This window comes from Lacerta agilis, chromosome 4 (assembly GCF_009819535.1).
Source record: "Lacerta agilis isolate rLacAgi1 chromosome 4, rLacAgi1.pri, whole genome shotgun sequence".
NCBI classification, from domain to species: domain Eukaryota; kingdom Metazoa; phylum Chordata; class Lepidosauria; order Squamata; family Lacertidae; genus Lacerta; species Lacerta agilis.
This window is the reverse complement of record NC_046315.1, coordinates 70,821,193-70,842,147: the sequence shown is the minus strand read 5'-3', so window position 1 is coordinate 70,842,147 and position 20,955 is coordinate 70,821,193. Positions and strand designations below refer to the sequence as shown.

Sequence of the window (20,955 nt, the reverse complement as noted above, 5' to 3'; positions counted from 1 at the left end):
AACTTCATTAATGATCTTAAGAATTTTATTCCAGAATCTCCTTGCCTCTGGGCAATCCCAGTACATATGGGAAAACCAGCCCCTGGCCTGTTCGCAGTGCCAGCAGTTTGGGTTGAGTCCTGGTACCATATTGGCTAGCTGGGACGGAGTTCTGTACCATTTTTGAAAAAAAATTAGTTCGAGTTCTCTGAATTTGTTCACTTTAATCTCGCTTATTTCCTTCATTATCCTTACTATCTTTGATTCACTAATTTGTTCTTCCTTGCTCCATAACGTTTGAACAAGTAGGGTTGTCTGTTTCTTATTTGAAATCATTCTCCTATAGATTTTGCCTATCATTCCTTGTTTAGTTTTTTCCATTTGTTTATACAGTTCCTCTATTGGCTCTTCTAAGTTCGTATTTCCTTTCTCTTGGTCTTTGAAAATTTTGTTGTATAGTCCTCCAATTTTTAGCCAGTATTGGTTACCTATATTCTCTGTTACTTCCTGCAGTGACTTTAAGGAACCTCCTCTTTACATGTAGTAGCCCTTGGCTTTAATAATTTTCCACCATTTAGGGTCCTCTATTCCCTCATATATACTCTCTAAGGGTGCCCATAGAGAGATTGTTTTCAACCATAAAGGTTGCCATTTCTTCCATATACTTAACGCCAATTTTCTAGAGCCTACTGCCAATTTCAGATCTTTTCTTACATTATTTGTAAAGATTCTAAATCTTCCTACGCCTTTGTTAACCTCATCCTCAAATTTGGTCCACTTTTGTTTATTTTCAACTCCCATTTCTAATAAGGTTTTTAATTGGACAGCTTCATAGTAATTATAAATGTTAGGGAGACCCCACCCTAGTTCTGACACCTCTTTTGTGTCCTTGATTTTTTACTTCCAAATATCCATTGTCTTATCTCCCCATTCCATTGTTTCATTTTCTGGTGTTTTTTTTTCATTTCTAGTGGGATAGCTTGGAATAGTTAGCTTAACTTGGAGACCCAAAACATTTTTGTGGCCTTGACTCTAGATGAAATGCTTAAAGTTTTGTTTCTCCATCTTTTCATATACTTCCGTATTTTATTCCATACCTTCTTATAATTGACTTCTGCAATCTTGTTAATGTTCCTGTAGAGTTCAATACCCAGGTATTTTATCCTTCTAGAGCCCATGCCTATGCCTGTTATACTATTTATTTCTTTTTTTTCCGCCAGATTCACATTGAAATACATTATTTCTGATTTGGTTATATTTGCCCCTAATCTGGAGCATTCCTCAAAATCTTCTAGGATAATCTTTATTTCTTTTATCCCTTCTTTAGGGTTTGTTATAATAACAATAATATCATCCGCAAACAGGTTAATTTTCATCTCCTCTTTCCCGATCATATATCCCTCTATCCTTCCACAGTTTCTTATCCTTTCAGCCAGTTGTTCAATTGCGATTATAAATAAGAATGGTGAGAGAGGGCATCCCTGCCGAACTCCTCTACATATTGGGAATGGTTGGGTATGTTCACCATTAACTCTCACCACTGCTATTCCTTCTTTATATAATTCTTGAATTGTGTTTCGATAAACCTCGTCTATTCCGTATTTGGTCATTATTTCCCATAAAAATTCCTGTGAGAGTGTGAAGGGACTCACTATATATAACGTCAGTGGGCTACACCCAGGCTATGTTGTCATTGTTCAGTCGTTCAGTCATGTCCGACTCTTCGTGACCCCATGGACCAGAGCACGCCAGGCACCCTATCCTCCACTGCCTCCCACAGTTTGGCCAAACTCATGCTAGTCGCTTCGAGAACACTGTCCAACCATCTCAGGCTATGTTAGCTGAACTTAAATCCCATTGAAGTGAATGGGAAAATTTAGCCATTGCTTAATTCCCACCAGTTTCTATGCAAACTAAGCTTGACTGAGCTAGGCTGTAATCCTATGTACACTTACCATTGAATTCAGTGAAACTTACTTTTTAGTAGAGATGCATAGGATTCCACTGTTAGTCTGCATTCAACCCAATGCATTAAGCGCTAGGAGTTTATGTATAATAAATGTACAGTGGTACATCGGGTTAAGAACTTAATTCATTCTGGAGGTCCGTTCTTAACCTGAAACTGTTCTTAACCTGAAGCACCACTTTAGCTAATGGGTCCTCCTGCTGCTGCCGCTGCGCCACCAGAGTACAATTTCTGTTCTTATCCTGAAGCAAAGTTCTTAACCTGAAGCGTTATTTCTGGGTTAGCGGAGTCTGTAACCTGAAGCGTTTGTAACCTGAGGTACCACTGTAGTAAATTTCTGGCAGTGCTTTATTCTCATTGTCAGTTTCATTTGACAATCTGCCAGACACAGTTGGAAATAACCCCACGCTGGCCTACTTGCATTCACTGATCTTCATGATTACTGTTATTTGAGAAACTGGGGATCCTGCTGTCAGATCACCGATGCATATTTTGTAGTATCACAGTCTTGGAAAGGTCATGACAGGTATGAGCAAATTAAGATCTAGTCCTTTAATTGCCCCATGCTGCTGCTTTGCCATCCATGATTTCCATTAGATCAGAGAGCTTGAGCATTTCAATAAGATTTTCCCTACCTTCTCCACCATACTTTGAGCACTCTGTACTGTTTCGTGGTTGGTGCCTGCAACCATAGGTCACTGTTCAGACATGTCATGCAAGTTGTGGAGGTCTGGGTATTGTAATGGCAATCTCCACACCCACTTCTTTTGAACATGTGTGGTGATATATCTTTAGTGTGGGGGGTATTTGGGGCCTATACCATGAGGCTTACTTATGGCAACAAAGCTTGCAGATGGCACAAGATTCTGACAAGAAGGAAACTGGAATCAGGGCTTCCATAATTGGATTTGGGTAAATGTCTGCGTGGACAATCCTGTTATGTTGAGAAAGATGAAGCATTTTGGACAATTCTACTAAAGGATGTTGCCACACTGTGGCTTTTGGAGAGTGCCTTTAGTCAAGGATTTATGCTGAAAGCTAGCACTTGTTCATGCCTTCAATGGCTGCATGTTGAGAATGTGTATGTGTGCAGTGCGGAGACTGGGAAGCACATGTGCCCCACACTTGCTGTATTTGTGCATATTAATAACTGGGCCCTCCCCAATATGCACCAATTATCAAAGGAAGTATCTTGAGACAGAAGGATGGCAGCACTCCAAATATAGAACATTCAACTGAGCATTTCCCCATAGGTTCAACAGCTTAATTATCCTTGCAAATATTGGACCCAACCAATATTGAGGATTCTCTTGAAGCCTGCCCTCCCGCAGAGAATTGCCATGAATATACAGTGGGTTCAGGAAATTAGAAAAGTTATTCTGCATGGGCTTCAGATGCAGCCAGGAGCAGGGAATTCCTTACTCTTAGAAGCACACAGTCTGTGAGAACTTAGCCTTGTGCATTGAATACAAATGAGCATGGCATGATAAGCATTACAGGAGGCCTGGTTCTTACCTTTGGTAATGCCCCCAAACCATATTAATGCCTGGTTAGCTTTCCTTTATAGGCACACCTTGAGAACATGATGGGCTTCATTTCGCCAATCTTCCCTACCTGCTTCTGTGCCCCATGACATATTTGACAGGGATAGTCTCGCCTCAGTTATCCGTGTAAGCTCCCAACCTGACTGTTGTAATTTACACAACACTTGGCTGCCTTTGAAGATGGTTGAGAGGCTGCAGCTGGTGCAAAATGCAGCAACCAGAATGCTGAGAGGCATTTCTGTATGGGATCATGTTACACCTGTCCACCCTGACAGTGCCACTGGGAACCATAATGTGTCATGTTGTTAGCACCATCCCCCCCCCCCCCGCAGTAAATGAAAGAAGTAGAAACCCTCTGCTAACGTATCTTGTGAAAAGCCATCACCACTGAATATTAATACAAGTCGTTCTCAAAAACCTTATTGGTTTCTCAAAGTCTTTATGCTCCAATCTGCCCCACTCCCCAAATTGATGAAAAACCGTGGGCAGAGTATTTCAGCGCAGCATTAATGTGAAATCAAATCTGCACAACAAAATTCTTACTTATCCCCAAGAATGACCATAGAGTAGCTTGCACTCCTGAGCACTGAAGATTCACTCCCGAGCAAAAGCATATGTCAAGCTATTTTACAAACCTAATTAAGATGCCTTGCTTAGCCACAGAGGGGCCTTATAATCTGGAAAGGGAAAGGAGAAAGGGGACACTTGTTCTAACACATCATTAAAGAACTGCAAAGCCTTGATGGATCTTACAGTGGCAGGAGAGGCTAATGAGCTTTTCATTGGTGAATAGGTAATTCGCAGAGAGTGCTCAACCAGCTTTGCAAAAATGCCTGCCTTATACACTTGACTCAGATGGATAACTGGTTAAGTATTCTATAAGGATGTGTTGTTTTTGCCATTGAAAGGGTTGCAGAGTTTAGGATCAGCTTGCACAAACAAGCAGCACTTTCCCCATGTGATAGGGAGCTGGGTAAGTACAGCTTACCCTGAGAACTAGCTGGAAAGGTCGACTTTGGAGTGTGCTCCCCGTGGAGGTTAAGAGTGGTCTCCAGAAAGTGGCCTTGCCTTCAGTTACTTGAATACTATTTAATGTAGAGCTAGTCTGGCTTTCCTGACTTTCTACTTTTGCTTCACATTGATTTACCTGCCCAGGAAATATTGCATGAGCACTTTGGGGTGCATTCAAGACTTTGTTTTTGAACTGCATGAATGGAGAGTACAACCAGAGAGTACCAACTAGAGAATTCCCTTGTCCCCCCCTCCAAAAAAAGTATGGATGGGCACTCCTCCTTTTTTTTTTTTTACCAACCTCCCAACTTTTCAGACAGCTTGCCATACTCTGTTTGAACATAATAGTCTTGGAGCTACAGTTTCTATTATGAACAAAGTAGGAATTTTTGTCTACTTCCAAACTCAACAACTATAATTCAGCATCCTTTTTCATTGCTGAATAGAGCACTCTGCCCTGGAAGAGGTTGCCCTCTGTGTGATCATGGGAATGAACTAATGAATATACAAAACAAAGGCCCGGAACTACTGGATGCATGATAAATGACTAAAAATGATCGTGCTACATCTGTGAAGTTGATTGGCAGAGTTGCCCAAGATTACAGCAGAAAGCAAGAACGTAAGCAAAGATGCTCGATCCTCTTAATGGAAATCTAAGGTGGAATCTACACACATATAAAAAACGCTGTGAAAATGCTTTTTTAAAACTGTTTTGAAAAATACATTGAATTTGGCATAGCTCACTGTCACCACCTAGTGTCACAATTGTATATTGTACTTTGCAACACATTTAAAACGTTTTATTTGCAGCTGTATAGCTGAGTACTAAGTTAAATCCAATAAAATTGGGATTTTTCTTCTTCATCATATTTATACTCTGGGGCCATAGAGCCTGAGATGTTTGTCTATTGTGTGCTATATAAAAAATAAGTGAAAGCATATATATAGTTCCATATCAGCCAACAATGAAATGGAACACAAATAAAATCAAAACAAACTCATTGCTAAACTATGGAAGCAGTGATAATCTCCCACCAGAGAGTACTACTTGCCCCAAATCTGGATCTTGGTATCTAGGAACTTCTCCTTTTCATATCTTTATTTTTCCTTGCTACCAACACTTGTATCATTCCTGAGATGAGCACAGCCTTTTCTGCCCCAACCATGAAAAAGTTATCTCAGTCCCATTGAAAGAGGCAGAATAAAGAATGTCTCTTTCCCAGAGAGTGAAGATATTCAAGCAGGATTCAGCACAGCAGTTACAGTGATGCAACCAGGCTTGAAAAAATAAACACATTTGTCTTTCATTTACAGCCCCGTGGATTCAAATTTAGAACAATTAAATTTTACTGTCTTCCTAACTAGGCATCCTTGTACCTGGCTAGCAATGTTCTCAGATTTTAATGTACGGGAGGCAGGGGGCGGTTGTTTTGGCGACTAAAATGTAATCCTCGGAAATACAGTGCTCCTTTCATTGACTCAGTGTGCAAATTTACATAAATTGTTGCAGTTTAACATTGATGTTATAATGCATACCATTCTCTCTGGTGTTATAACCAATAGCAGAACCGTGCAAGGAAACAAACAAGGGATTCCCAGGGAATCCAACAATGCGGTTGAATGGTCTATATTTGCAGCGGCTCTGGAAAGGTCACTGGTATCTCCCTTCTCTGTTCAGCTGGGCTTTTCTCCTGCCAGGCACAAAAATCCAATTGGTTTCAGAGTGATTTCTGCAAAATATCCAGAGGAGGACTCCCACGCTAAGAATTAACTGCAGCACTTCACAGCCTTGCAATAATCCCCCCCCTTTTTTTACTCCAGTGACACAAATATTAAAGCCACTTCATACATTTTGTTTTCTTGTAGAATTAAAGGCAGCTTCTTATGTAACACTCGTTTTGAATTGTCCCTGAACTGGCAGTTCACAGTCTTTGCATTTAGCTCTAGATCTTTATTATATATCTAGCAGGTGTCGATTCCTTCCAGTAAGATGATAATTTCATCTTCATACCTTTTTAAAAACATGATCTTTATTAATTTTTCACCATATATACACTATTCTTCCATATACAGTGGTGCCCCGCTAGACGAAAATAATTCATCCTGCGAAAATTTTCGTCTACCGGGTTTTTCGTCTAGCGAAGCAGCAATGACAGCCGCGCTCCGCTAAACGGAAAAAAAAGACGAAAATTTTTCGTCTTGCGAAGCAGCCCCATAGACTTTTTCGTCTAGCGGGACAGCTTCCGCTAGACGAATGCCGTTCGTCTAGCAAGTTTTTCGTCTAGCGAGGCATTCGTCTAGCGGGGCACCACTGTACAATTATTTACAATTAAATTTACATTAGTCCTTTGCTCACAAAAGTTGACTTCCACACTTCCTTCTTCTGTCTTCATTATAACAGTTCCTTCTTTTGCGCAGGTTTTAACATTCCTTATGCATTTTTCCTTCTTCCACATATTATTTCAAAAATTTGAAATCATCTATATCAGGCATGTCCAACAGGTAGATCGTAATCTACCGGTAGATCGCTGGACGTCTGCGGTAGATCACTGGTAGATCATTGGCTCCCCCCAAAGAAGCTGAACAAGTGTGGCTCCCCTACAAAAAGCTCAACATTTTACCTCCCCCCTGAAAAAACTCAACAACCTTGACCTGAACCCCATAAAAAGGGGGTAGATCACTGCCAGTTTTTAACTCTGTGTGTAGATCGCAGTCTCTTGGGAGTTGGCCATCCCTGATCTATATATAAGTTTTCATGCTTAAGTCGTTATTAATTGAGATACCGTATTTATATAATCTACTTTTAACTATTAATTCTGAAGTTATATTGTTATTTTGTCTTTACATTTCCAATAAAGAATTTTAAAATCCAGTTATGAGGTTTGATTCATTCTTCATACCCTTTGAGCTAGAACTGTACGCTGCAGGGGGTGCCTAAGCACCTGATCTGCTTTCTGAACAAATCTTTCTGCCACTCCCACCATTGGTTTTTGAAGCAGCAGGCCAGGGAGGGAAACCCAGTGTCAGGCTGGGTAAAGAGTTTGTTAATTCTTGGCACAACCCAGTGCTCTGGTGGAGATGCACATCAACTCCGCTCTGCTCATCAGACAGATAGTTGACTTGCCAGGATGGAGCGGAGGGTCTAGGAGCATGTGACCGGTCCAAGCTTGCAAATCACCACATTCATGATGTCACTTCAAACAGCCATGGCTTTCCCCAAAGAATTCTGGGAGATGTAGTTGGTTCAGGGTGCAGATGCCCCTATTCCCTTCACAGACCTACAATTCCCTGTGAAGATAATAGTAATAATAATAATAATAATAATAATAATAATAATAATAATAATAATAATAATAATTTATTACTTATACCCCACCCATCTGGCTGGGTTTCCCAAGCCACTCTGAGCGGCTCCCTACAGAATATTAAAACCATGATAAAACCTCAAACATTAAAAACTGCCCTAAATATGGCTGCCTTCAGGTGTCTTCTAAAAGACAGATCGTTGTTTATTTCTTTGACATCTGATGGGGGGGGGCATTCCACAGGGCAGGCGCCACTACCGAAAAGGCCTCTGCCTGGATCTCTGTAACCTCACTTCTTGTAGGAAAATGTAGAAAGATAATATCAGAAATAATCAGGGGAACCTTTGGAAATGACTATGGAATGCAACAGAAAGTGGATGTTGATTAAAACCCTCCAAACTATATATATAATTTGGCAGAATAGTTGGTTTATTTGATATGCATTTGTATAATTTAGAATATTTAATGTGATTTGGTTGATTTGTTATTTATTATTTGTTGAATTTATTTCTCCTCCTTCCTCCTGAAGGAGCTGAGGGTGTCAACAAATCCAAAACAAAACATACTTTGTTTTTAAAAGCATCCTAAAAACAATTATAGTTTAAAACATACTTTATTTTATTTTATTTTTTAAAAATCCTCTCCCTGGGTGATTTCAGGGTTGGCACAAACAATGTCCTTCAGCCCCACAATAATAATATTTGAGGATAGAGCTTTGATCTTAAGACCAGAGAGCACTTGCCTCTCTAGCTCCCTTACTTGATTACAGGTGGAAGTAGTAAGTATGGAATTGCAGGCCCAAATGATTGATGCCCTGATTAGATGATTAGCCTCCTGGGGACAAATGCTCCAGACCAACATGTAGCAAACAAGAGCTAGCATAAAAAGAAGAAGAAATAAAACAGCACAACTATAGAAACACCTCCATTTCTTTGATCCACATCCTCCAGTCAGAAATGGCCAGTGACAATGGTTTGGATCCCAAGGTAAGTTAGTTTACAGTGGAATACTATACATGTCTTCTTAGAAGTAAGCCATTTGAGTCTCCTTAAAGCCTCTCTGGAATGTTCTGTACTGTTCTATTGTTTTTTAATTATATTGTATTGTTTGTTTTATATTGTGTCCTATTTTGGGATTTAAAAAATATTAGGTGGTCTAAACATGCTTTCAGATAAATCTTTGGGTTAAAGTTTAACTCACGTTGGGCAACATTCCAGGGTAAGGCTATAATTTCTATAGTAGTACTCATGATTCCAACTTGGGCAAGAGTTTGCGTGTGTGGATTTATATCTTACAGTTTAGTTTTACCCTTCACGTGGTAATGTTCAAAGTAGAGGCTAGTCCTTCCATGAGCAAAAGCTGCTTTGTACTTGTGGATCCAACCTGGAGTCTCTTTGTGGCCAAGCATTAATTCACAGTTTTGTGCTACTGTCTGCAGTTATTTATTTATTTATTCTTAATTAATTACATTTATATCCCACCTTTCCTCCCATCAATGCTAGCTTCTCCCTCTCCCCATTTTATCCTTGCAGTAACCTGTGAAGTTGGATTAGGCTGACTGTCCAGGAAAGGGAACAGTTGATAGTTGCTCTTCATAATGGAGGCAAGCTGGGTCTCCATGAACAAAGACGATTCCAAGAGCCATCTGTGGGCAACTAAGGTCGCCAAAAGGAGACACAATATTGACATCTGAAAAAGAGCGAAAAAATGTAGTTGTTTTCAAATTGTGCCAAGGGTAACAGCTTGAGAAAGGCTGAAGCAGAACCCTACCTCATACAGCTGTTTATGAGGCATAGTGAGTTGGATGGCTGAAACATTTCAAACAGATATTTCTGATTAGGGGAACAGTCCCTGGGATCTTGCTGCCTAATGAAACATACAAAGTAATAAGTTTAGTTCTGTCTCTTTCTGTTACAGAATGTGAGCGCTTGTGTGTGTGTGTGTGTGTGTGTGTGTGTGTGTACAGATGCATGAGGGCATATACCTTTATGGCGTATCTGAGTGAAAACCAATATTTATTCTTATTGAAGAAATATTTCATGGCCCACTGAAGTTACAAAGGGAATTATCACTATTGGGATAGAAAAGGCAGAAAGGAGAAATTAAAACCAGTGAGCTGTGGTACCTTCAAGAATGATGAACGTTAAGAACTTCCACTAACACCAGACTCATCAAAATCAAGTATAGTAAATTTACTCTTTCTCTTTTGCTTCCAGTGCTTCCACTTTCATTGCAATTTTTATTAACTAATCAAAAGTAGATTGGATTTTAAGTTAGGCAAACTTGTCTGCCGAATTAGAACTGCGGTGCTCCTATTCACTGGAAACCACATTAGGATTACTGCACCAAAAGTCTCCCTCAGGTTGAGGCTGCTGTCACTTCTAAATTGGCAACAGGCCACTTTGAAGTAGTCTGTGTATGGAACAGATGCTTAAGGTTGCAATCTGTGCATAGGTACCATTAAATTCAGTGGGACTTCTTTCCTACTAGACATGCGTAGGAATGCGCTGGAATAAGGCCTTGAAATTTCATCTCCGTTTAGAGGTTCCTTCTCAGGCGACACATCTGAGAAACATCACACACACATACAAACCAAAGGGTTGTACCCAACAAACTGCTCCATTTGTGCAAGGACTTTCAACTATCTCCTCCCCACCTGTGCTCCCCAAAATCTACTCCAAAGATGGAAACCCCAGAACCTATTTGGAGGGCATTGGGGCACAAGGGAAGGGAGGGTATGTTTTGTCATAACTTGTGTGAATGGAGCAATCTGGTTGGATGCAGCACAGAAGTGTTTTGGTAAGATTAGTAAAATGAATTAGGAGCAAGAACTTAGTGCTGTGACCAGAAATGGATGAAAACTGTTGTGAATATCTTTTTTTAAAAAAGTGCACAGAAACATTTTCCAAATAAAATTCTCAAATACTATTATTCTCAGGGTTTGAAAACTCAGCAGTAGCAGGCTCGTTTGATCATATTCAAAAGTGTGAGAGCTTAATATTCAACAACCACCCAAATAGCTATAATTGGAGAAGTTGCTACAGCATTGCGTATAAATTTGGTGTCGCATATAGGTGCAAGTAAAAAGAAAAATCAGTAAGGTCGTCGTCTTCTAACCTCTTATCTGGGACAAACCCCACTGAACTCATTTGAACTTGAGTTCCATCTCATACACAACAATGTATACATAGGATTGTGCTGTAACATACTTGGTAGAACTGGAAATTTGGGTGTGTGGTCAAGATGTCTGCTATTTTTGGAAAAAATTAATCAAAGTCACATATATATTGCAAAGGCTTGAGAAAAGATGAATGGAAAAGCTTTTCAAATACCATTTCCTTCCTAGTCCTTCCATTTAGTGTTCTATTTCCTGACCTCCTCTACTGATGGCACAGTTCCTCTGTATTCTCGGTGATGTGCCAAATGCTATTACCTTGGAATACACTTGCATCTGTAGAAAGTGTGCTCCAGTATAGTACAGTAGAACAAATCTGTTCTGCAGGATAGCCTTAGCCCCCTGTTGCTAAAATAACAGCTTGGATGTCTTACCCATCAGCTTGAAAGAATACAGATTGTTGACTGGCACTATGTAGATACTTTGGCCTGCTTCGTATTTGGGAGTCTCTCTCAGTTAGGAATTAAACAGCTCAGAGTCTGCGAGATTATTAGGCTAACAGCTGTGTCAGGCAGTTGGTTCAGGGGATAATGAGATAGGAAAAAGGTCCAAGGTAAAGTTTATAATGGAAATGGGACCAGCTAATTCCAAGATGAAACAGAAGCATCAGTATTGCTATCATCAGTATATTAGTTTACTAAAACTGGGCATGGCAAGTTGACTCGTTCAAATCTTGGACACAAGTCTGCTTCTGAAACAATTTCAGAGCGGCCCGCTACACTTCCATTTTTGCCACGTGCCATTTTAGCTACCACTAAATATACATGTGTATATCAGAAGGTTGGCAGTTCGAGTCCCCGCGACGGGGGGAGCTCCCTTTGCTCTGTCCCAACTCCTGCCAACCTAGCAGTTCGAAAGCATGCCAGTGCAAGTAGATAAATAGGTACCGCTGCGGCGGGAAGGTAAGCGGTGTTTCTGTGCACTCTGGTTTCCATCACGGTGTTCCTTTGTGCCAGAAATGGTTTCGTCACGCTGGCCACATGACCCAGAAAGCTGTCTGTGGGCAAACGCTGGCTCTCTTGGCCTGAAAGCAAGATGAGCACCACAACCCCATCGTCGCCTTTGACTGGATTTAACCATCCAGGGGTCCTTTACCTTTTTACCTTACCTATGCATGTGTGCACACGGTGAATGGTCACCGTGTAGAATGAAAGATAGTGGTGCCCAGGTACGTAAAAAAAATGGCAGAGCTCAGAAAAGTGGAGCAAGTAGGAGAGTTTACAGCAATTCCCCATAATGAAAAGTCAAAGTATTTATGACGTTTTGATTTATAAAAAGAATAACAAGCGTATATGTTAGAAGTTTATAAAGTTATCAAAATTTATTATTCCCTCTCTAAACGCTGGAACCCTTGGATCCCCCAGATAAATTCAGTGGCACTGACAGTAGTTTCAAGTGAACTCTGTGGACACTAAATTCTTCCTCCCTCTTGACTCACCACGGAGGCAGTTTCCACAGTACCTCTGAATTCCCTCCCTGGTTCTTCTGCCTGGATGGAAGTGATCCCCCCCCCTGCAAAAATGGTTTTACGTTATTTCATATTTTCTTACAAAGGAATAATAACAAGTAATAAAAAAAAAAAAAAACATTTTATTTATATCCTGCCCTCCCTGGCCGAAGTCGGGTTCAGGGTGGCTAACATCAGATACATAACATTGGTATAAAATCAAACAATAATTAAATTACCTCCTAAAAAAAATCTCAAAATCAAATTAAAGTCTAATTGGATGGCTTTACACAGGGTTAGGGTTGGGAACAGTAAGTGCTCCACTGAACTGAAATTTCAGCCTTCACGACATAGGAAAACAGCCAAGTAAACAGCTATTTTGGTGGAAGAGTCAAGATATTAACAAATATGCATGAAATTTCATATATACCTATATAATCCCTAATATAGTAAGATAAGACCTTCGGAGCAGGCATTTTTTTTAAAGTTTTTTTAATGAACCACCCTAGTAGGGCAGTAATTGTTCCTTGATAATTTGTCACCCCCTCCATTATGGAGCCTGGGGCGGACTGCCCCCTACGCCCCTCGTTGCTACACCCCTCACCAGCTTCCCTACCTTCTCCTTTCCTGTTTTTATCTCTGGCTAGAAGGGGAAAGGATGGAGTATTCCCTTTCCTCATGTTCTTTCTTGGATTTTTAATGGATGCTTCTGTGCCTGGTAAAAGAGAGAAAGAGAGAGGGGGGAGGGGAGGGAGAGAGAGAGAGGAGGGAATCTTAGACACTTAGAAATGGATACAGATTCTTTGCCACAATGCTTTCAGTACTGAGCACTATTACAGTGGACTCAGCTACATTAGTAAAGAAAGAGCCTTTTAAAATGTGTTATAACACTGTGACACCTGGTGGTGCTGTGGAGCTCCGCCTTTCAGCAACGTGATTTCCGCTATGAGGTTTACAACGTGTTTTCCTGAAACTATATTTGATCCAGTCAGTATACAGAAGCAAACATTAGTCAGTTAAGTTGATAATTGGCTTTAGATAAAATACTTAGAATATGTATTTCTTCCCCAGTGCAATACTATGCATCTATATTAAGAAACAAGCTATGTTGAGTTCAGTGAGCTTTACCCACAGGTAAATGAACATGGGATTGCACCAAGGTATGTGTTTGGAGAAGGAGAAGGCTGGGACCAATTTTGCTTGAACTTCAGTATTCATCTAATGGGTCACAGCCAAATTTTGACAGTGGTTTATTTATTCTGGGGAGAAGAAGATGTGTTGTTTTTAGTTCCAGGCACCGAGAGCAAAAAACTAAATATATATTGGCAACAAAAAAGATTGCTCAGGTGTGGCTGCAAGAGTGTTTGACTGCAATTTCCCATTAACTTTTGAGATGTTGAAGTAAAGGAATGACTATGGTTGGCATTGATTTCCCCCCTCTTTCCCTGTCTCCCTCCCCTGTACCAATATAAAAAAGTCAATTTTCACTCTGTGTGTGTATTTCTCTTATTTCATTTTAAGGTTATCTTCAAGCACAACCATCTGTGTAATGAAATAGTCCTGTATGAAAACTATATTTCCATATCAACTTTCTTAAGCTGGGACAGAAATGTTCAAAAGCTGAAATGTCTAGTTAGCTTAAAATACGACCATGTCCCCAATGGAACTATGTGTTCGTACATGCATTTCATGGCAAAATTTTGTTCAGGAATAATTAACTGAGGGTATTGCAAAGCAAGCTTTTGCTCCCAAGGTCTTCAGTGTAAATTTAGAATACCTCCTAACAAACAGAGGAAAAGAGACTTGCATGGTTGCCTGGCTGGAACAGACTGGAAGGCAACCTAGACCAATGGCATTAACTCAGGGACGTTCAGAAGTATTGAAGACCTTTATCTCAATGGTGATTTCAGATGTGATTTCACTTTGTCCCTACACCCCTGCATTGGGGGTATTGCAGTCTGAAGGGCAATGAATGATAGCAAAGAAAGGGATCGTAATCTGGTTTTTGTTTTGATTTTATGCCAGTGGTTTTTAATGTGAACCACCCTGAGATGCAGGTGACGCTGTGGGTTAAACTACAGAGCCTAGGGTTTGCCGATCAGAAGGTTGGCGGTTCGAATCTCCATGACGGGGTGAGCTCGCGTTGCACCGGTCCCCGCTCCTGCCAACCTAGCAGTTCAAAAGCATGTCAAAGTGCAAGTAGATAAATAGGTACCACTCTGGCAGGAAGGTAAACAGCGTTTCTGTGTGCTGCTCTGGTTTGCCAGAAGCGGCTTAGTCATGCTGGCCATGACCCGGAAGCTGTACGCCGGCTCCCTTGGCCAGTAAAGCGAGATGAGCGCTGCAACCCCAGAGTCATCCGTGACTGGACCTAATAGTCAGGGGTCCCTTTACCTTTACCTACCCTGAGACCTTCGGGTATAGTATTGAAATAAAATAAAATAAATACCGGTAAAATAAAATAAAGGGAGGGGGAACCTATCCCAGTGAGGTCATGGAGGTTTAGTAGGAAACAAACTCATGAGGCATCTTTAGATCTGTCTGCCCAAAGCTCTAATCCAATCCAATCCAAATAGATTTATTGTACTATCCATTGTCTATGAGAAATCTTAATAAAAAATGAATACATGTAAAGGAATCCCACACCACAAATGGTAGTCTCTATTTAGATCTCTGCGTCTCCCTTATAGTTCAGTGCTATATTGTCCAAGGTCTTCTTTCAGATCTATGGGATGTGGGTGGCACTGTCATCTGAACCACTGATCTTCTCTGGCTTGCCGTTCAGAAGGTCGGCGGTTTGAATCCCCACGACGGGGTAAGCTCCCGTTGCTCTGTCCCAGCTCCTGCCAACCTAGCAGTTCGGAAGTGCAAGTAGATACCCGGTAAATAGGTAGGCCTACCATTGCAGTGGGAAGGTAAACGGTGTTTCCTTGTGGTCTGGTTTCCGTCACGGTGTTCCATTGCGCCAGAAGCAGTTTAGTCATGCTGGCCACATGACCCGGAAAGCTATCTGTGGACAAACGCCGGCTCCCTCGGCCTGAAGCAAGATGAGCGCCACAACCCCATAGTCGCCTTTAACTGGACTTAGCTGTCCAGGGGTCCTTTACCTTTTAGCTTTTTGATCTTCTTGGCCTCCAGAGCAAAAAAGGGTGACTTTGTGAAGCGTTTATATCACTAAGAAGCCACAGGACCTCCTCTGCTCTAATCAGATATGACAAAATGAGAATTATGTAGATCTTTCACATGAAACTTTGCCAGCCCTGTTGTTAGGCAGACTGAGACAGCCACCTCATGTGAGAAATACTGGGGGCAGAGCCCTAAATTGTTCCTCCTGAGCTTCCCTTCTGTTGGAGAACAAAGCTGTGCTTTCCACAAGTCTCGTCCTGTTCCCCTTGGGTGTAGTGGAATACATTGTTCCATCGTCACTATTGGAGTAAGATTCTGTATGTGCAATTGGTAAAGGAGTGGGATGGAGAATCCATTCAAAATGGATTTATATACTAGAATCTGTTGATTCTAACCAGAACAAACTTCGCTCACAACAAAACATCTATTTTATTAAGCACCTGCATACATCTGAGCTGCTTGTGCATTGTCAGAATTTTTAATAAATAAATCCCAATTAATCATATGCCAAAGTGTGTATATTATATGCACAATAGAGCTAAAAGAGTCAAGACCCATGCTGGACTATATTTCTGCAACACTGTTTTGTAAGTATACATAATTTATGCAGGTTACATTGTTGGGTGTATTTGTTGATCTGCTAGTTCCTTTAGTAAACCTGTACATTTGTACAATATATGTATATTAGTATGTGAGATTTGTTCATATTTATAGTGGGACTAAGGGAAAACTCAATTCAGGAGTAAAATAGGAACTGGAAAAAAAATCTATGTGGATAAGCTCAACTTCAAGATTTATTTTATTTTTATTTTTTTTAAAAACCCAATTCATGGGCTACATTCATAAAGATAAAGCACTTTATATGCATTATAACACTGTGACACCAGATGGCGCTGTGGCGTCCCGTCTTTCGCCAATGAGATTTCCCTGTATGAAATTTACAGCACATTTAACTGAATCACTTTTTTTGTTGTGTCTAGATCAGGGGTTGTGAACCTGGTCCCTACCGCCCACTAGTGGGCGTTTCAGGATTCTAGGTGGGCAGTAGAGGGTTTTACGGGACAAGCCGAATCCTCCTTCTATCGAGCACTGGTGGGTGGTAAGGAAATTTTGCCTTCAAGAAACATGCATTAGTGGGCGGTAGGTATAAAAAGGTTGACTAATCCCTGGACTAGATCCAGCCCAGGTGAGGCACCGTCTTGTCTTTCCCTTCACACAGCAAAATGTTGGGATTTATATTCCTCAATGTGGTTGACTTTAAAAGAGGGATTCCACATTTCATCTTTAGTATAAAACATTCATAGTTATAAATCTGGGCTGGGGATGCTTTGGAGGAGAAACCTCCCCATGATCTTGAACAGAACATAAGGATGCCCTGCTACTGTGGCTGTCGTTCAGGCAAATTTTAATAGCTCCAATGTTGTTTACTGTCAGAATAGTCTAGTATAAATTAGATAATTGAGCCTGCTTCTGTTTTTTGGTATTGTTGACAAGTTGTTAATATAATGTGGCCTGTCTGTATCTTTGATGATGTTATGGCCTACAGCTTAAACAATTAATAAAGAAATTCATTCATCTGTACTTGCGTTCAGTGAAGCTCCATAGGCCAAAGTATATAAAATTGTTAGCGGAAATGAAATATTGGCATAAGCACCATTAAAATCCTGCAGTTCTGCTTAAGGTTCATGAATTGCTGTTTTGCATTCCTTAGTATTGTTGTGGACAGTGGGACACTACTAGAAATGACTGGTTGAAACTTTTAGAAAATGCTGCTTGCTGTGACTCACGCCAAGCATTAAAATTTAACAAACAAGTTTGTCATTGGTTGCATCTGAAAAGGTTTGCACTGAGTCTGGCAAATGTTATTGGTATATATTCTCTAAAGATGGCATGTTCATTTAAATGGGAAAACAAGGTTTACTCAACCAGCGATAAAGTGAAAGGTATTTATTTTATGGCAAAGACTGCCAACTTTTCTGTCTCATCTGAAAGGTCTCGGGCAGCACCTCTTAACCTAACAGAGTACAATTAAAATGATTTACTATTTATTTTAGAATTTGCACAAATCAAGATGACCAAATGAAATAATAAGAGGAAAATGCAGCAGTTGGGCTTAGTTTGAAGAATTATACCTTGCTGGTCTGGACTGATTGTACAGCCTTGTTTTATGGACTGTTGTGTAATAGACAGATGACATTTTGTTGTTGTTTATTCATTGGCAATTAATTATATGACTAACTTGAGAAGCCTGAAATGACCGGGGGCTCAAATGGAAAGGACAGCAGAACTCCTCTGTAAGGCACATTATTAGTCTGAGGCTGAGGATATTAAAGGTTGCAAACTTCTGTAACCTGTCACCCCAGTGGTGGAGTATGATTGGCAGGGGGCAATTAGGCTGATTCTATATGAAAGGATAGGTAGACTGGAAGCTGATGATTCTTATTCATCCTGTTTTGTATTGATCCGCAAAATGGGTTTTCAAAATGTCTTTGTGAATATTTGTGTTTAAATATGTACTTAAATGTGCATTTTATCACAAAATACGTACTTATTTTAGCTCAATGTACACATTAATAAACTTATTTTAACCCCAAATATATGTTTTAACCCCAAATATATGTTCTGAGCCTAGAAGCATTTCACAAATGTGTAAGATGCAAAAGGATCTTTATGTTTTGATCCCTCAATTAGTTTGAGAGGTACAAATTAATTCAGTTTACCTTGAAATGTGAACCAAACAAAATAACCTCTATCTCCTGTTGCAGTATAACAGCATATGAGGACACAGTTGAGAATGGCCAATTTACCATTACGGGAATGAGCCTTGACACATCTTCGGCTCATGCCGTTCCCACCTCTGGCAGGGCTGCAAGTAGAAGTTCAGAATACTGTGCTTCCATTTTAGATTAGCTACACTTTATTGTGTCATTTGAGCCCGACAAATTATTCTGAAGTTCAACGATGGTTTGTTTCAGCAAGTCGCAGTTAAGGTGAACCACAGTTCGGAGTCTGAAGAACGTATTAAACTGCAGTTTATCTGAAAAGGAAATAGAAGCATCCCATCTCCTCCTTCCTGCTCCTACACAGGAGATGGGAATGTGAGAGTGTATGAGTCTGAGGTTCATTGTGGCTCATCAAAGCATGGTTTAGTATTATGCATGAACCAAGGCACTCTAAATTATGCCTCATAAAAGCAGCCAAGATTCCAACAGATTAGCCGCCAAGACACACATCTGCCAGCATGCAAGCATTTGGAACTTCCCTCATCACACATTGTTGTCTGGGGGAGGAATAATTTCCAGTGACCAGGAGGAACATATGTCTGCTTGCAGAATTGCACGTTTATTAGTATATTCCGTAAGGTAGAAAGGAGAGAAGTTATCATCTCATCAGTGCCAGCCAAGTTCATGTGGGTTGGAGCCCGTTTTAAGACAGCTTGGAAGTGGGCTGGCTGCTTTTTATTTGTATTTGCCCATTAATTATCAATGCTCATTTTGAATTGCTCATTACCTAATAGAGTGTGGTAAGTCATATGCCAATCTGGCTTAAGCACCTTGGAAGGATGAATAAACAGAACCTCATCCTGCATTTTTAAAGTGTCATCTACAGAATAACCAAGATGCTTTTTTGCACTTTAATGGTTGCAAAACCTGAGCATCTTCAGTTTAATAGCAACTGAGGGATAACTAAGTCGGTAGAGTATGAGACTCTCAATCTCAGGGTTGTAGATTTGAGTCCCACATTGGGCGAGATCCCTGCATTGCAGGCGGTTGGACTAGACGATCCTCCTAGTCCCTTTCTACAATTATATTTTTCTATTATCACCATCTAGCTTTATTGTTAAGACTATCTATGCAACTATCTGTGGCGGAATGCATGGTAACACAAAAGAGAGAATGCATGGTAACACAAAACCCACATCCGGGCATTAATAAAATACAAGAAAGGGCTAGTAGCTCTGTTCCTGACATTTTCATTCAGGCCAGCCCTGCCCACTCCATTCCTGACCTTCCTGATCTGAAAGGGCTTCTAAGACTAGGTTAAGTGCCTTTGGCTAAAGGTGCTTAGAAGCCTCCTTGTGATTCACAGTAATAAGAACCTAAGACCCAGTGCCCCATCTAGTTCAGCACCTCACAATGGCCATTCAGATACCTATGGGAAATGCTCAAGCAGGACCTGAGCACAAAAGCACTCCCTCCCCCTTCTGCAGATTCCAGTAACTGGTATTCAGGAGAATACTGCCTCCAGTGGCGGAGGGAAGAACATGGTTTTCAGACCATCAATAATGTAGGGTTCCTTATATTAGGGATGCTTCTAAGGCTGTTCAGCTGAATCTGCACAGAATATCACTTCTGACTTTCCCACTCAACAGGCGTAAAATGAGTGTATATGACACTGTGACCATGTTACCTAGGCCTAATTCTAGAACAGGACTAAAGTGTTTGTTTTACCATAGGACAGCCATTTGAGTCTTTAAAAATCGAAATTTGTTTTTATTGCTGCTTGAAAGAATGACCAAAAACCTGCTTAGATAAAATCAGGGACGTACAAATGATTGTGGGTTGTCATTCATTACAGACAATATTGTATTCTGCCTTGGACACAAAAGAAATACACTCTGATTTTATTGCTCTTCGGTGGAATGGCATGCTTGATCAATTGTGTTGCTGTTTGCAAGAGGTGGGGCGATGGCAAAATATTGCAAGCCTTCTGTGTAATGTAACTTGAATATTTGTTAATAGCAGGGACTGTTAACTAGCATTTGTTTGTAGCAGGGGCTGTATTTGCCACCCTGGTTGCCTGTTGTTTTTGTTTTCTGTTTCTTTTGCATGCCTTCACTCATCAGCCATTTGACCTTGGATAAGTCATTATGTTCCTCATTTTAGACTTCAGAATAATTGGACTAATCATCTGTAATAATTAGGGGAGCCGTGAGGCCTGACTAATCATTTGAAAATTGTTTTAGACTTTGCCATAAAGAATTTTACTCATTGGCTGTAAGAATTGTGCTTAGGTAAGGGAACATTCCCTGGCAATATGCTTTGTTTAAAATAAAATAAAAACAGCTAGCAACACATGACATGAAATGGCAAATGGAATACATTCATTCCTTCAGATGATGAGTCTTATGAATCGTTTTAGAGAGAATGCAGTTTTGAGCAAAATGCACATTGGCGAGGATGATTTGTTTTACTTACACAAGGAATGTGACCAAATGACCCGACAGAATCATAGTATCGTGGAATTGTAGAGATGTAAGGGACTCTGAGGTTCATCTAGTCCATCCTCCCTGCGATGCAGCAATCTCAACTAAAGCACTCATAGTGATTGGCTGTCCACCTATCTCACACTCTTGTCTTAGTTAAGTGGTGCCCTTCCTAGTGCCACCATCATGGCAGGAC

The 20,955-nt window shown here is 40.5% G+C and overlaps 1 protein-coding gene across 4 annotated transcripts in view; it reads left to right on the top strand.

Annotated features, from left to right (window-relative positions):
• Positions 1-20,955, top strand: part of GABRG3 (gamma-aminobutyric acid type A receptor subunit gamma3) — a 282,385-nt gene that overhangs the window by 55,869 nt on the left and 205,561 nt on the right. Inside the window, exon 1 of one of the 4 annotated variants that reach the window (XM_033147528.1) lies at positions 8,671-8,791. The exons of the other annotated variants lie outside the window; for them this stretch is intronic. Within the exon in view, the coding sequence (XP_033003419.1) occupies positions 8,762-8,791 (30 nt within the window). The 5' untranslated portion in view covers positions 8,671-8,761. Of the gene's footprint in view, positions 1-8,670; positions 8,792-20,955 lie in introns of those variants that run through there. 4 annotated transcript variants of the gene reach the window in all.